The following is a 17,057-nucleotide window of genomic DNA, read 5'->3' as shown; positions in this document are numbered from 1 at the left end:
ATATATATATGTATATATATATATATATGCTTATATATTATGCTATATCATATATTAATTTATTATACAGTTTGTGTATTATTTATGCATGCACCTATTGATAATCTCTAGTACTAGAGTAGAATTTCAATTCTTATATGGTTTCGATCGGCTCCTGTGCGTCAAATGAAATGTACGCCAATTTAATTAACTTTATTGCTAAAGTAACATTAGGGGATATGTAAAAATAATTTAAAAAAAAAACTGGATAAATAGTAAGACGGGGAGACATGTTTTAGGCCTTGGCCCTACCGTTCTAAACTTTGACCCCAACCCCCTTTTCCTCACACAACACGCCACCCCATGTAAACTTGGCGGTTTTACATTTTGAATAAAGTAGGCCTACTTTACAGTTAAAACGAGAATGGGTGTATGTACATGTAGTGTTTAGAACACAATAAAGCGAGTATTAATAGTATTTGATAAATGGTTTCAATTTAAACTAAATCAAACTCTAAGGATTAAGAACTACACTGACCAAAACTAGCTAGTCTAGATTTAATTTCTAAATAAAAAACTACACATTTAAAGTTTACACACATAAGGTGAAATTTACAGATATTTTTTCTTTCGTTATATTACTTTATAATAAGGGTATTAGATCAAAATTTCTACATTTGTATTCGTATTTCGTCAATAATAAATTATTTTCATTTTGCTTGTAGGCTAGATCAAATAGTTGGCGGGGCTTGAAAACTTCATTCATAGCTAGGCTAGTGACATTATAGGCCAACAAAAACTGTCAATATCTTTCATTGGAGTTCATATCCGGATCTTCATTTGTATAGGATTTACAAACATGGCAGAAGCGGAGTATGATGATGTCAGAGTGGAGGAGTCTTTGCGTGTGAAAATAGGTTAGTAGTATTTCTAGTGCATGTATGAATGAGAATTTATTAGAAAATAAACATATCTTTACGAATTCTATGCTGCATTGTGTATATGTTATTTACCACATTAATAAAACTAGTTCGACTGCGACCAATACCCACACACGACACAGCGATACACACTGCACACAAAGTGACATCATACTCACGGAGGGCTCTGTGTCAGTGGTTGTCGCAGCAAGCACACTTTTAATTTGTCTCGTGTGATTATGCCTACTGTCGTGTCTTTAAGTTTCGTTTAGAATCCCTACAAATATCAAATATTAAATACGGGCCTATAGACCTAAACTATTTCATTAGTTTTATTTTAGTAGGGCCTATTAAAATTTAAAAAATAAAATGTAGCCCTGGCCCCTCGGCCCTAATTTTTTTTTTACCTAGGCCAGGCCTATACTACCAGCCTATAGAGATCTAGATCTAGAATTCTAGTATTCTATGCTATGGCTATGGAATAATATTAAAATAATACTAGAATCTAGACGTCTTGATCTATAAGGCCTAATAGTCTAGTTCTAGCCTAATTTAATAGGCCTACTCAAACTTAAAGAAAGATATATCCTAGTGTAACTAATAAAGATTACTAAAAAGAACAAAGTTTCTCCTCCTAGATTTTGTTTTGAATTTGATAGATTTAAGCTTAAAGGAATTCCTGGCCCAAAAATACATGCCCACTGAATCTGTATAATCTAATCTCAGTAGCATTGGATTAGAATTATTGAGTTTTATACCTTATAAACCTGTTAGTTACATAGTGTTAAAGGTAAACATGACATAGATACTTCATTTGTATTTCTAGCTTAATTAGAAGCTGAGAAATCATTTTTTTTGTTTTTTAATGAGGCGAACAACACAAATATTGTAAAAGGGAGATAACACATAAAGCAAAAAAACAAAAACAGCAAAATGATCTTAAAAAAATTGTATTTGGAAATATTATATCACAATTTATCACAAATAAAAGTTACAATAATATCAGCCCTGAAATAACACAGAAAATTTAATTACAGCTATAACAATTTGGTATTATTTTGCGCATAATTAAAAAATTTAATATTAATACTAGGCCTAAATAATTTTCTTTCAAAATTTAAATTGTTAGGCCCGAGAGAGCACTATCTTTAAAAACTTAAAACTACATTGTGGCTATAATATTACAATACAAATATACAATTAAGAACCCTGAAACGCAAAGAATAATAGTTAACTAGGCTATACCTAATTAATGAATAGGCCTAGCTTTTTATTTAAAGACATTTTTGATTTAAAATGAGGGGAAAAATTGTATCTTACCTCATGTGTAGGTTCTAATTTACATACAATACAGTCAATACTATCCAGTACATTATATTGAGCTGATTAAAACAATTCAATAGCTGGGTGTTTCAACAAATAATAATAAAATGAATAACTCACCACTAACTATTAATCAAAACTGAGGTCACCGTTTGCAAGATCCACAATTAGAGATTGTACAGGAATCCCAGTCTTCTGATTCAAAAACCTTCTGAAGTAATTGCAGTCCTTACCAGCCAAGTGCTGTCCCTCTAGGACTTTCTGCTCTGCTTCTGACTTCCTTCCCAGCCACTGAAGGGTTGAGTTCAGCTTTGCCTTCACCCTGAAATCCAGAAAACCCAGTGGTGTTTAGAGCTCAGCGCATCAGTCCATATATCCCAGCATCCTCTCAGCATGGATCTTGTGGGCAGGAGCTGAGTCCATTTTAACATTTCCTCAGAAGGGTCAGAATAGCTACCAGTCAAGTAAGGGGATATCTGCCGTTCCATAACATCCTGCGTAGACTAAGAGCACAGACAGGACATATCGCAGGAGCCTATTGTCCACCAACAGATACTGGTGAACCATACCAGCCACTATCTTCTGTCCAAAAACATCCTCATCGGTCCGCTAGCAGCTACTGGGGTCGAGCTTCATCTACTTGATCATTTCTGGGGCTGTCTGGAACAGCACGCTCTGCAAAATTCACAAGATATGTGAAGAAATTTGTAACTTAATTCTGTAAAAGAAAAAAATTAATTTCAGTAAATTGCTGACTTCTTTTTGAACATTTTATAATTCTATTACAAGGGAAAAAGGTTCTTCTGTATAGTTATTCACTTTTCAGCTTCAATCTTCTACTATTTATTAAAGCACTGAGGTTTTGAAATGAGTATAATATTTTATTATATATTATCTATTACAGAAACAAGATGGCAGCTGAAAAAGCAGCCTTACTGAGTTAGGGAAAAATTAATTTAAGTAAATTGCTGATGAGTTTTTTAACTTTTTATGATTCAGTTACAAGAGTAAATAGTTCTTCTATATAGTTATTCTCATTTCTGCTAAAAGTCTCAGCTATTTATTGCAGCACTAAGGTTTTAAGATGAGTACATTTTTTACTATATTTTCTCTATTGGGGAAACAAGATGGCGGCTGAAAAAAGCTTCCCTACTGAGTTGAGAAAAAAATTAATTAAAGCAAATTGCTGATGAGTTTTTTAACTTTTTATGATTCAGTTACAAGAGTAAATAGTTCTTCTATATAGTTATTCTCATTTCTGCTAAAAGTCTCAGCTATTTATTGCAACACTAAGGTTTTAAGATGAGTACATTTTTTACTATATATTCTCTATTACGGAAACAAGATGGCAGCTGAAAAAAGCTTCCCTACTGAGTTAGGGAAAAAATTAATTTAAGTAAATTGCTGATGAGTTTTTTAACTTTTTATGGTTTAGTTACAAGAGTAAATGGTTCTTCTGTAAAGTTATGCTCATTTCTGCTAAAAGAATAATGTTATAATTATAAATGTAATAGGTTCAAGCTTACCTAATTTTTCACTTGAAGTTTTCTTGGTAAAAAAAACATCGGAAAAATGAAAATTTTACTTCATTACAGAGCTGATCCTCTCCTGTTCAAAAAACGTGGTAGAAATGACAGGAAACAGTAGAGTACTTTTTTATTTCCAAAAAACCAGAGAGTACCCCAAATATTTTTTTTAAAAACACAAAAATTTTTCATGGTGAGATTTTGGGAGTAGGTTGTCTGCCCTTGTCAGAAAAAGCTACATACTGATTCTAGATTCTAGATCTACAAGTTACTAGAACTAGACTCTAGTTCTGGATGATATTTAGAATTGACCCTTTGAATTCCGGACAGATTGTTCCCCGGCGTGGCCTCAACCAACCGGCGGGCTTGTTGCATTAAGTTAAATATAAACTCAAACAATAATATAAACAATCTACCTTATATCGCTTTTTAAAAACTTATTTATGTAGTAGAAAGTACAAATCGACATGCTTTTAACTCATATTAATGTCGATATTTTATGGGACGGCATAGTCTAGCGGTTGAGCGCTATACTGCTAATTGGAAAGTCACGAGTTCGAATCCGGGTTGAAGTCAGTGGAACGTCCCTGAGTTAAGTCCCCTCAACTCTAATGGGTAAGGGCAAGGGAAAGTGAAGGCTGCTGGGCATAGTACTGACCACATTATCACTTTGAATGCCAGGGTCAATGAACTGTACTTCATCTGCCCAATGGATAGCTAGGTCTAAAGAAAAAGAATCCTTACTATTTTTTAAAAAAAATATCGATATTTTAGATATTTGTCAGTACTGAGTAAGTTGTATTCAGTATTAGTATGGTTATATTTATAAAACATGTAAAAATAGTTATTTTTTATTTAGTAGCCTGTGTACGTTTATAAGTTGATTATTTTTAACACTCAAATGTACCAACCTATGTAGTTTGTTTTCATCATTTTTTTTAATTAACTCGGAATGAAACGTTTGGTATATATCGTTAATACAATTTGTTGTACCAAAATAATCGGAACAATTTTTCAACCATATTTATTACCAACATTTACCATGCTCATTACAACACAAAACATGGGATCAACCTGAAAAACCCACATAGTTCAAATGCTGACAAAGGTAGACTTAGACACTACACCATTCTTAAAATGCAATTTTGTTTTGAAGCTTAAACATTTTTCATCCATGTTACATTAATGATCAGGTCCCTCTCAGCATTCCTAGCAGCCCATTGGGGGTGTAGTTAACAATAATTGGTACTTTTCTAATTAACCCAATACTGAGTATCATTATGCTAGCTTTTTTGGGAAATGTTAACAACAATTTAAGTAGTTTTTTTTTAAATTCTCTCTCTCTCTCATATAAGTATAAGGATATAATCAGCTTGAATAATGCTATTACTATATATAAGTGAGGCAGACTGCAACAGGATGAAGAACCAAGCCTTTCTGGCATCCATGTTACCATCTGCTACATATGTGGGTTATGCCAGTCTTTTACTTCCTCCCAGTTTACACCACATAATTTGGATATGGGTGGGGGGGGGGGGGGGGGGGCAACAGGGTCATGATATTCACTTTTGCTTTTAGTTTTTATCCTACAGTCAAACAATTTTGTTCACCATATATATATATATATATATATATATATATATATATATATATAATTAAAATAATCAGTGCGAATGACATTCATATTGCAGTAATACTAGCAAAGTGGTTATAAAAATTTGGTTATAACTCAAATGACAAAAACTAATAACAATTATGATAGCAGAATGTGTGACATTCATAGTCATCAAGAATCATTACATTTGATTCCGAAGCCTGGCTATACAAAACCAACTTTTTTATATTCCACTAGAACTAACTTACCACTAGTTTACCCTACCTACCCCCTTTCTACAATTGCCTGTGTATTTTTAACATTTGTTTTTTTTATTGGCTTGTTATTTGAAATGCAATTGATTCAGTATACACAGTGCACATTTTAGACTGTTAAACAAAAGAAAAGAGTAAAGCTCTTGAATTATACTCTGTTTCCTATTTTGTCTGCATTTCATTGATAAGTTAGTGGTGAATAAGCTCCCCTAGTGCTGGCTCATTTTAGGCTAGTAGGGAGCTAATAATAGTAAACTGCAACTAGTAGACTAAACAGCCAGACTGCTATGTAAGTGCTTCTAAATTTGTATGAAGTGAAACCTATTATCTGTCTCTTAATGCATATTACAAATATAAATATTTAGAGAAAAAGAATTAAAAGGACAATTTGTACAAGTTACTAAAACTGTTTTTTTCTAAAACACCTACATGAAATTCTTTTGTTGATATTTTTTTTTAATTAAAAATTGAGGATTCTATTTAAATACCAAGTCTTAAGTGTACATGAAAGGAAATATTTCTCAAATGTGTGTAAGTTACTACTGTAAGTGTAAGATGAGTTTTAACCATTGTTTTATAGATGTCATGGATACTTTCTACAAATACAAAGGATATGCCAGTTACTTTTTTTTTACCTTGAGTTGATTAATAGAATCATGTGGCATCGTTTAATTATCGTTATCCTCTCATTTACAGTTGTGATTAGAGCCTATTTCAATAATAAACTCTCATCCTTTCTTTAGTGCAAAATTAAAATAGTTTTAAAGTACATTGCTAAAAGAAACATAATGCTAATGCTTCGGTTGTTAGTGGTGGTAATTCATAATAATCAACCATCAACTACACATATTATGAAGTTTTAGAAAAAAAAATCCCTTAGTATAAAAATTATTTGAGCTGTTAAAAAAGGTTGTCATAGTTTTTAATTTGGTACTGCAGGAGAAGCCAAAAACCTGCCATCATCATCCTTCTCTGGGAGTGGGAGAAATACCTGTGTGGCTATTAAAATTGATGCTGAGGAAATCTACAGAACAAACACAGTAGAGAAATCTCTAAAGTAAGTTCTTTTTTTGGTTTCTTCAGAACAATGTTTCTTCCAGGCATCTCTGAGTGCCCCCCCCCCCCCCCCCCCCCCCCCCCGAACAAAATAGAATCTTTATAGAAAAGATATACTTTTTAACAGTTTCCCGTCACCCCTGAAAATTTTAAGTGACCCCCCCCCCCCCCCCCCCAGAGAAAAAAGTCTGGTAGAAACACTGGTCCAGAAAGATGGTGCTGATGTACTATTCAGTGAGGATGTTTGTGGTTTTGAAATGACTAAAATTACACAAATACATTGGTATGGTTGTTTTTACTTTTGAATTGCCATGTTTAGTCTGTTCTGAAATGTGTAGTCTATCTATACCACTTGCTGATGAATAGTAATGACATCTTACACAAGAGTAATTGTGATTAGGTCACTCTGAAGCAAGTTTGCCAGTGCTACTAGTGGTGTGATATGTAAATTGGGTACATTCACTGGAATTAAGTACCAATTTACAAGAAAAAGAATACTATATTCAAGTGGCACACAACCAGCTTTGTTAATTGTGCATGTGGTAAACTCCAGCCACAAAAGTGGACAAGCATTGTGGCGTCAAAATGCTTGACCCCAGAGAAGCACCCTTCAGATCAGTGTAATGACGTCATAATTGGATTGCCAGTGTACGCGAACTATTTCCATCACAGAGCCGTCCTTTAATGGGGCGGGCTTTAGGGAGTGACCAGCTAATGACGGGCGGGTGGGTCGTCCTAGCTTTAGGCTACGGTCGCAAATAATGGGGTTTAGTGGGATACTGGAATATTGTGGTCTTTTATAGAAGCAGCTCTTTGGAAAAACCCGGTGTTTTTTTTTTTTTTTTTTTTAACATAAAGCTTTATAGTTACAGCCTACGCTTTGTAAAGTTTTGAGTTATTATTCTCTTATCATAATTTGTTTACCATTGTAGTTAAGATGGTTTTGATCGATGAATACAAAAATCATATTTCAATTTGAAAAAATACAACTGCGTTTTTCTAAAGATTATCCTGTCATTAATAAAAAAAAACCTAAGAGATGTTTTTGACTTTTATTTTTAAAAAAATTATCAGTTATAGTTATAACCTATAATGGGTATAATACATTTTCTTTTAATTGGCGTTCTTCTGTATTCCGTTAACTGTTTCAAGTGAATGGTACAAGAAACGATATGTCTGTTAACGATATGAAATAAGAATTACCGCGCTGAACTTGACATTTATCAACTGCTGTTTGGCCTCGGCGATCCCGCTTTTTATCGCGCCGATCCCGCTTTTATCGCCATTTGATTGATGCGATCGATTGAAAAAAAAAATGTCTTCATTACTCTCTTGTGTACCTCCTTTCTTTTACTGTTTAAATGACAGGCTAAATTAGATAGTTTTTGTCGATTAATTATCGTGTATGATCACTCTTGCTTTAGTATGTTTAGGAAGAATGTCCAGAAAGAGGTTGGGGGGTGGGCTTAGTGGAGAGAGACAGACTAAAGACAGGGGGTGGGGAAGAGTCTGTGCATATAAAACAAGTTGCTGGGACTATATATTCATCTGATGAACTCGAATTTTTTATTGTTGTTGATTCTCGGATCTAGGCTTGGTAGGTGATGATTTTTTTTTCAACACGCAAGTGATAAAACTATATATGGAACAATATTTGATTGAGATTAAATAATTCTTTAAATATATCACAGTCAGTATAATTAACACTCATAGGCGAATCTAGTGGGTATTTTGCACCCCCCTCCCCCATAATACGAGCCGCCAATGTATGTCTTCGGTTTTCCTTTCCACAGTCCTTTGTTATGTATTGTAAAACCTGCCGACAATTACTGAAAGCTCATGTTGACAAAGGTTCTTAGTCTGTAAGCCTTAGCTTAGCGGACGCCGCACTGTATCCTGTTCCACACATCACCACACACAACCACAAGACGGTGTATCATGCTGTATGTATCAAGCAAATACAGTTGTGGGGGAGGGCTAGTGAGAATACAGAGCCCCCCGTAGTCCGCAATATAAAAAATATGATACTCTGTGTGTCGGGTATCACCTAGCGATAGAAAACGTTGTAACAAAGGCGATGGCTGGGTTTCTTTCAGATATTTTGCTCCTAGGGGTGGGGGTGCAATGGTTTTATATATTTAAATTAAATATTTATTTTGTCCGGGGGTTTGGGTTAGGGGGTAGGATTAGAAGTGCTTGTTGGAAGAGGGGGGAGGGCGAACCGTAGAGATGCCTAAAAGAAACACGGGGCGGTTGGATTCGTCCTTGCGTCACCTGTAGAAGGTCACGTGTTAAGTGCCCAGACGAGTCCTCGCTGGTCGAACTAATTTACCGATATTCTTCGGCATTTAAGACAGGAAATACTCGGTTACACTTTTCTTTGAAGATCGTGTTCCTTTTTCTTTAACCTTGGCGCCATCAATACCACCACCATTCAAACTGCACATGACAATGTATAACAGGCGTACAAGTAAGCTTTAGGATCAGTCAGACATGTAGAAATTACAGGGCTTTTCATTTAACCTATAAACGGCGTGGTCTAGGGGTAGAGCTCTAGACTGTTAACCTGAAAGTCTCGAGTTCGAATCCGGGTTTAAGTTTGTGGAACGTCCCTGAGTCCACTCAGCTCTGATGGGTACCTAACTCTAGTTGAGGAAAGTGAAGCGGCTGGGCGTAGTGCTTGACCACATTACCACTTCGTTTACCGATGTCAAGAAACACGTGAACTACTTCATTTACCTAATACATCGCTAAGTCTAAAGAGCAATCTTTTATGTAACCAATAGGTAAAGTGCGATCATTGTGTTGTTTCATTGTAAACGTAATTGAAATATCGTTTAATAGCATGTGCTAGATTTCAGCCACTCCCTAGTGTAGTTGTATAATTTATTCAAATGCTAAATATTATAAACACAGTTAAAAGCCTTTAAAAAAAATTCTGTTATACACTGACATAAATTGATCGCCGATGCCAACAGGCATTAAACATTAAATTTCCGCATTGATGGCACTGATCTGATTAGAGATGACAGCTTTTCGTTACAACACACACATTCACGGCAATGTATTTGCACACACACCAGTTATGATCTAACCGCCTGAGTTTACTTCTATATTTTTGAAAAGCAATCCATTAAATTATTTTAAAATTCGATTCTGAGTTTCAATTTAGTAATAAAATAGTTGGCGCTATGGGGGTAACTATGTAATGCAGTTTCCTCCCCCCCCCCCCACATTAAAAAAAACCTCATTTTGACTCACTATGAAGTGAATGTCACACAATTACGCAACGGACGCTGTTAGTCGGCACCTCATTCCTCGAAGGCCCATTATTCCAGCATTCTTCAATGGTGGGACGGCGTGATCGAGTGATAGATTGTACTACTGCTAACCTGAAAGTCTCGTGTTTGGATCCTGCTATATATTTTCTAAATAAATTGTATATCTTTAGTTTCGTTTCGTTCGTACGGCTGAAAAAAAAATTCAGCATAAGATTTCCCTGACCCCCCCCCCCCCCCCCCCCCCGGATGGGTACCTGATTTGTTAGGGAAAGTTAATGCGGTTGGGTATAGTGCTGATCAAACTAGATCTTCAAATGCCGAGGTCACAGAAACAGATACATTCTATTACTTTTATCTGACCCTTGGCCAACGCGTGTTCAAAAGGGTAACTTTTTACTTGATTTAATTCAAACCCAGTCTACATCTCTACATCTATGTTACGTCTGGTCTTTCTATTAGTAAAAAAAAATCCCAAGAGAATACGATTTTGATGAAGATATGGCGATAGCTTGCTGCTTACAGAGTTTCCAGGCATTTCTTCGGGGGGGGGGGGGGGGGGGGAAGAAAGGAAGGAAGGAAGGAAGTCTACCGGAAAATTTAATCCGCCCCCCCCCCCCCTCCAAATATCAAGCCTCCCCCCCCCTGGAGAAAAAAGTCTGAAAGAAACACTGGCGCTGTCAACACCTCAGGGCCTCAGAAGTGAGAGATGCTTTATCTTGGCCTAAGCGTATTCATTGTATTTTGATTCTGCCTGTTTTAATTATTCCATATCCCCGGTGTTGGTGCCATTACTACCAAACGTGTCCCAGTCGTCGATACGTTCATACATACATCATCATCCCGGAAGTCAGGACAGCTGTGTGTGAGTAGTTCACTCTTCCCTCCCCATGCATGCGGGGGGTCCAGATATTTATGTCACAGCCAACGTGCACAAGGTTAACTTGCTGCAGTGACGGCAGCGGCAGTCCCCCCCCCCCCCCCCCCCCACCGCCACCACCACTCACCCACCCCCGCATGTACGAGGTATCACCGTGTGAGCAAACGACCAGAGTGTCACACAAGTCCACGATCAATACACACAGGGTTGGGGGAATCTGCTTGTTTTAAAAACTCTATCTCCTTTTTAGCTTGTTCTTCTCGTCGATCGATCTATGTTTTTTAGAAAGGTGTACGGGAGGTTTTTTTTCAATTCTCGCGCACCTCCTATTTGTATAGATAAGGAATTATCGGTTAAACGTGGCTTGTGTTTGTTGAAGGAACAGGAGACGACGGGCGGGGAAGCCGGTGGTTGGGTATACACGTGCCGTCTCGTGCTGTAGGTAAGGGGGAATGTTACGTGTAACGGTGGGTGTAGAGATGTCTCAGGTTTCTAATATGTCGTTAGTAGAGAGGGTATCAAATGTAAAGCTGTTTTATATATCAGATGTAATGCTTTCTTAGATTCTTCTTACATTTGTAGAAGGGGGGGGGGTGAAGGGGTTATCATGTAATGCTGTCCTAGATTCTTCTTACAAATGTAATGCTGTCTCAGATTCTTCTTACATTTGTAGAGGGGGTATCAAATGTAATGCTGTCTCATGTACACCTTACATTTGTAGAAAGGATGGGGGGGTGGGGGGCTAGTAAAGCTGTCTTAGGTTCTCTTCTTACTTTTGTAGGGGACGGAGTATTAAATGTAACGGGGAGGGGGGGCGATGTTCCCCTTTAGGTACATTTGCATAGGCGGGGCATATCAAATGTAACACATTTGTAAAAGGTGTTTGTGTATGTGGGGTGAGGGGGATTGAGGGGTAAATCAAAGGTAACGTTGTGTCCCCTCTGTTCTGGTTTGGTTTGAAATACTTAACTGCTTTAGGTTTATCATCTCATCATCTTGTCCCGTTTGTGCCCATGACCCATGGGGCAGATGAAGTGGGGTCCATCTGTTCGACTTCGATATACAGGGGCTAGTATGGTCCTTACAATGCCCATCCGCCTATATTTTCCTAACGTGTCACGTACCTATGTCAGGTACTCAAAGACGTCATAGAGATTCGAGCCCTGGATCCGAACCCGATGCTTTCATTGCTCACAATTCTTTCTACTATTTATACTATGTATAGTTTTTAAAATAACTTACAGAGTCTTCAAATCCTGACCTTTTAAAATGCCACGAGCATTGTTAAAGTCTGAAGAATACAAATGCTGTAGACTGTATATCGATATCAGATGACAGTCTACTGGTCACAATCGGCAGTTGAACATCGGTGGCCAGTTCACTGCGAACAATGGGAGGACGTAGGCGTGGATCGGTTGGTCTGTCTGTCTGTCTGTCTGTCTGTCTGTCTGTCTGTCTGTCTGTCTGTCTGTCTGTCTGTCTGTCTGTCTGTCTGTCTGTCTGTCTGTCTGTCTGTCTGTCTGTCTGTCTGTCTGTCTGTCTGTCTGTCTGTCGGTCTGTCGGTCTGTCTGTCTGTCGGTCTGTCTGTCTGTTAGTATAAAGAACAAAAATGCTGTAGACTGTATATCGATATCAGCTGACAGCGTACTGGCCACTATCGGCAGTTGAACATCGGTGGCCAGTTCACTGCGAACAATGGGAGAACGTAGGCGTGGATCGGTTGGTTGTGGAGGCGGTTATCAGCTGGTCCGCTCACCACAAGGGGGTTTATAGAATCTCTCTCTCTTGTGCTGTCTGTCTGTCTGTCCGTCTGTCTGTCTATCCATCTATCTGTCTGTCTGCCTGTCGGTCCTTCCGGCTGTCTGTCTGCCTGTCGGTCCGTCTGTCTGTCTGTCTGTCTGTCCGGCTGGCTGTCTGTCCATCTATCTGGCTTTCTGTCCGGCTGTCTGTCTGTCTAGCTGTCTGTCCGGCTGTCTGTCTAGCTGGCTGTCTGTCCGGCTGTCTGTCTGTCTAGCTGTCTGTCTGTCTAGCTGTCTGTCCGGCTGTCTGTCTGTCTATCTGGCTCTCTGTCTGTCCGGCTGTCTGTCTGTCTATCTGGCTCTCTGTCTGTCCGGCTGTCTGTCTGTTATAGCTGTCTGTCCGACTGTCTGTCTAGCTGTCTGTCTGTCTAGATGTCTGTTCGACCGACCGTCCGTCCATCTTTCCAGTCAGCCATCCATCCATCTATCCCATCCATCCACCCAACCGTGCTTCCTTCCGCTGGTCTATTTATATCTTCCTGTCCCTCTTGGTTATATAGATCTAGACCTATGTAATCTTTACATATTTCTAATGGATGTTTTTTTTTTTTAGTCTCTCACTCAGTTCATAAAGGACGGTAAACCTACTCTCAGCGGTTTTGACGCGCATACAACTTTCCTAGATAACACAAGGTGATAGATCCACAACGCGGGATGTGATTCTAAGTGGGCCCTCAATGCTGTCTTTACGCAGATAATACCAACATAAATGCCCCTGCGAGACTGACGGAGGACATTCGCGTGGGCAGAGTCAAGTACCGCCTCTCGTGGTATGACCGCGTTTCATCCGCGTGTGGGATTTCCCAGCTTGTGGTCTTGTCAATGATCAGATGGCGCGCTGGGGCTGTTGTCTTCACACCTAAGGGGTGGAGGATGTCCGTCCTCTGGGCGCAGGGGGGGGGGGGGGGGACGCGGGGTCGATACTATCTGCCTCCGAGGGAGTTGGTATTCTCTAAAAGATCAGTGCTGGTTACATAGGTGGAGTTTTTGTTTCAATTTTTGAGAATTTCGATATTACCCTTACACTCTCATGTTGCCGGTGTTAAGAATTACATTAACTTTTATATAATACTCTTAGTATCAGGGCGAGTACTTAAAAAAATTATGCAATATCTTGGACCAAATCTATACTTTTTTTTTATAAATAAATCATAACGGAGGTTGGGCATTTCGAAAAGACCCCCCCCCCCCCAACTAACCTTTCACTATTGCCGATGGACGATATTAACCATGGAGATGTTTCCTTATATGTCACAGACTGACATTTTGTCTTCACATCTGTAGTTGTCATAGGGTGACTACTGGTAATAGATAGTCAACGGTGCTGATACAGTAGCTGGTATATAGATCTAGCTGACGGTGGTACGACACGTTTATTGTTGCAAGCGACCCATCGTTTACTGTTGCTGCAGCTAGATGAAATTTGTGGTTGTTAAAGCTACATCTATACCAAACTATTGCTACAGATAGGCCAAGCCTAGTGGTGCTATGGCTTGGCTATGACTTATAATGTTATAGCAATCCCTCTTGAGTTTTTATTAATATAGCTATACCTAGACAGCTAACCCGAAAGTCTCGAGTTCGAATCCGGGTTCAGGTCAGTAGACCATCCCTGAGTCCACCCAATTTTGATGGGTACATAACTCACGTTAAAGAAACAAAGGCGGCTGACCACGCTCACTCTTCATATGCCGAGGTCATCTGATGCAGATTAACTCTACTACATCTGCCCCATGTGTCTTGGACACGAACTCGAAAAAATGATGATGGTACCAAGATTACTGTATAATACGACTAAGATTTATGTTCATATAGATAAACCAAGATTTATATTGTTACATGTAAAGGAAGCTTGTATTGCTAGAGCCAGACCAGAGGAGTAGCGACCTAATCCGGCGCCTGGGGCGGACTATCAATTTTTTCACCCCCCCCCCTCCAACTTCTTTATATTACTGTCTGTGTAACAGCGTCGTCCCCCCCCCAAGGTTTGTGGCGCTTCTTACTAGTTACTATCCCGTAACATTTTCGCTGCCTCAAAATTAATATTCAAAACAGTTAAATCAGTACGTAAAACCTTGTAGTCGTTTATTTTCGTAACTTTGACTGTGTATAATTCAATACTTCATCTTAAAACGAGCTTTTAAATTAATTTTTCTACCCCTTTTGGCGACACCTTGGGGTCGGCGCCCGGGGCAGTCGCCCCACCCGCCCTCCCCTAGCTACGCCACTGAGCTAGACCAGCGTTAGGCTACTGTTTGCATACATAGACAAATCTAAATTGTTTTTTTTTTATTGCGCAGCAAACTAAAGGACAATCCAGTATTGAAACTTCAGGCAGCGGGTATACTAAAATTCTCAAACCCCTTATTTCTACATTAAAAATGTACCAGGTTGAATAAATTTCCAACAATCCTTCAAATAAGCCTTTCGATTGCTCTCCATAGGCCGCGTTTACACTAATACTTATTTATAAGGCTAGGATGCTCTTAATTGAATTGATAGCAAACGTTGTTATATAGTTCATAAAAAGATAGTTATAAAACGTGTAGCCTACTTATGATCAGCTTAATAAAAGAACAGTATGTTAAGCTAGTAAAAATAACATGTATAAAGTAAATGAGATGAGTAAACACATCACACTACGTCTTCTAACCTAAACCTTTGTTCTATACTTGTAAAGATATAATGTTTTTGAGTATAGACTTTTAATGTTCTATGTTTGACTCTTTAAGGCGATCTATTTGCACTTGGGGTAAAATTGACACTCCAATTTGTCAACTAGAATGTTGAGATGTCTGAACGAAGTAGGAATGTTTGTACTTGGGATAAAATTGACACTTCATTTTGTCAACTAGAATGTTGCGATGCCTGTACGAAGTTGGAATGTTTGCACTTTGGATAAAATTGACACTTCATTTTGTCAACTAGAATGTTGTGATGTCTGTACGAAGTTGGAATGCCATCAGAATGTTATGTTAGTGTTGGCGAATGGGATATTCTAGACTAGACCAAGAAGTCAACGTTCGAAATGCGAACAGTCAGCCATTACAGGATGTGTCTTCTTTTATTGGTCGCTGTAGTGCTTGCACGTGTGGCGGATAGCACTTTTTTTTCAACTAGTTCTACAAATATTCTCCAACTTGGCATCGACTAGCTTTTGCTTTGAATAATATAGGCCTACAATCTTACCCACTCTACCCTTACATCAACGGACCCTCATGCACGAAAAACAAATAGTGATTAGCTATGTGACTTCCGTATTTTTCGCCATTTCTACTGCGTCTTATTTTAATGCCCCCCCCCCTCCCTCTCAATCTGATACAAATTCAAGAAGTTTTGATTGCTCAAATGCCTTGACGTCAGCACTACTTCACCGCTGATTAACTTATTTTTAACGCTTGTTTGTTTTAATACGCTGATGGTCCGCGTATATTTTCAGCTGCTTGTCGCAACGTTACTGTTTTGTCTACCCCAAGGACATCAAATTAAAAAACGTTTTTTTGGTGCTATTTTTAGACATGACACATTCGACCCGTGTGTCAGTAGTTATTTTTAGCTTCCAATAACCATTACTACGGTACTGTTTATCTTTTTTTTTTTAGATTACTTATATCTCCACAGGCACACAACTGTAATATATAGTTTATATAAATAGATTCCTAGGTTGTTAGTGTCGACTTCATAGTTTGTTATAGTTAATGGTGTCTGAATGATTAATAGTTTACATAAGAAACGCCAGCCCAGTTGTAAAATAAACATAATTTATATTCTCTCAAAATTTAGCGCCCATTTTAAGCAAAGACCGGGGCTTGAGATTTGTGATTGTAACAAATTTTATTTTTGTATTTCCCCACACTTCCATGTTTTGCTAAACTAGACAATCGCCAAACTACGGGACTGCTGAAAAGTTTTTAATTCAATTGTCACCCACCTCTGCTTGTCTTTGGTTGTTCTTGGGTATACTCCCCACCTCATATTGACATTGGACAAAAGGGTATTTCTTCCAGCGCTGCGGCGTGTTTATGTTTTCCTACCTGATGATTCATAGGGAAAATCTCAGGGCTGTTTTGAAAACGTCTAATATTGTAGTATAGTAAAACGAGCTGCATGTATTTAAAGTATTTATCTTTAGTCAACGAGACTTTGGAGACTGATGCACATAAGTCAATCATTAGTCATTTAGTTGGTCTTTATGTATATGTGTACTTATTTTACGTATGTCCTAGTCTTTTGTATATACGTTGGTCTGTATGTATGGCTCTAGTTATGGTCCATACGTCCTAGTCACTAGTCCATTAGTTGGTCTGTATGTAGTTATGGTACTAGTTTTGGTCCATACGTTAGTCTCTGTCTATGGGTGTATTTATCGTACATATGTCCTACTCTTAAGTCCATTGTTTGGTCTGTTTGTATGTAGTTATGGTACA

General features: G+C 38.2%; 1 protein-coding gene across 1 annotated transcript in view; it reads left to right on the top strand.

Annotated features, from left to right (window-relative positions):
• Positions 1–812: 812 nt before the first annotated feature.
• The window catches only part of LOC131946947 (ras GTPase-activating protein 3), a 40,280-nt gene continuing 24,035 nt past the window's right edge, over positions 813–17,057 (top strand). The window contains exons 1-2 of the mRNA XM_059308004.1: positions 813–896; positions 6,557–6,674. Coding sequence (XP_059163987.1) covers positions 839–896; positions 6,557–6,674 — 176 coding nt within the window. The 5' untranslated portion in view covers positions 813–838. The remainder of the gene's footprint in view (positions 897–6,556; positions 6,675–17,057) is intronic.

The sequence above is a fragment of the Physella acuta genome, unplaced genomic scaffold (genome assembly GCF_028476545.2).
Source record: "Physella acuta isolate Inbredline_101_S28 unplaced genomic scaffold, ASM2847654v3 ptg000577l, whole genome shotgun sequence".
Taxonomy (NCBI): domain Eukaryota; kingdom Metazoa; phylum Mollusca; class Gastropoda; family Physidae; genus Physella; species Physella acuta.
The sequence above is the reverse complement of the archived record's forward strand: the minus strand, read 5'-3'. Positions and strand labels throughout refer to the sequence as shown.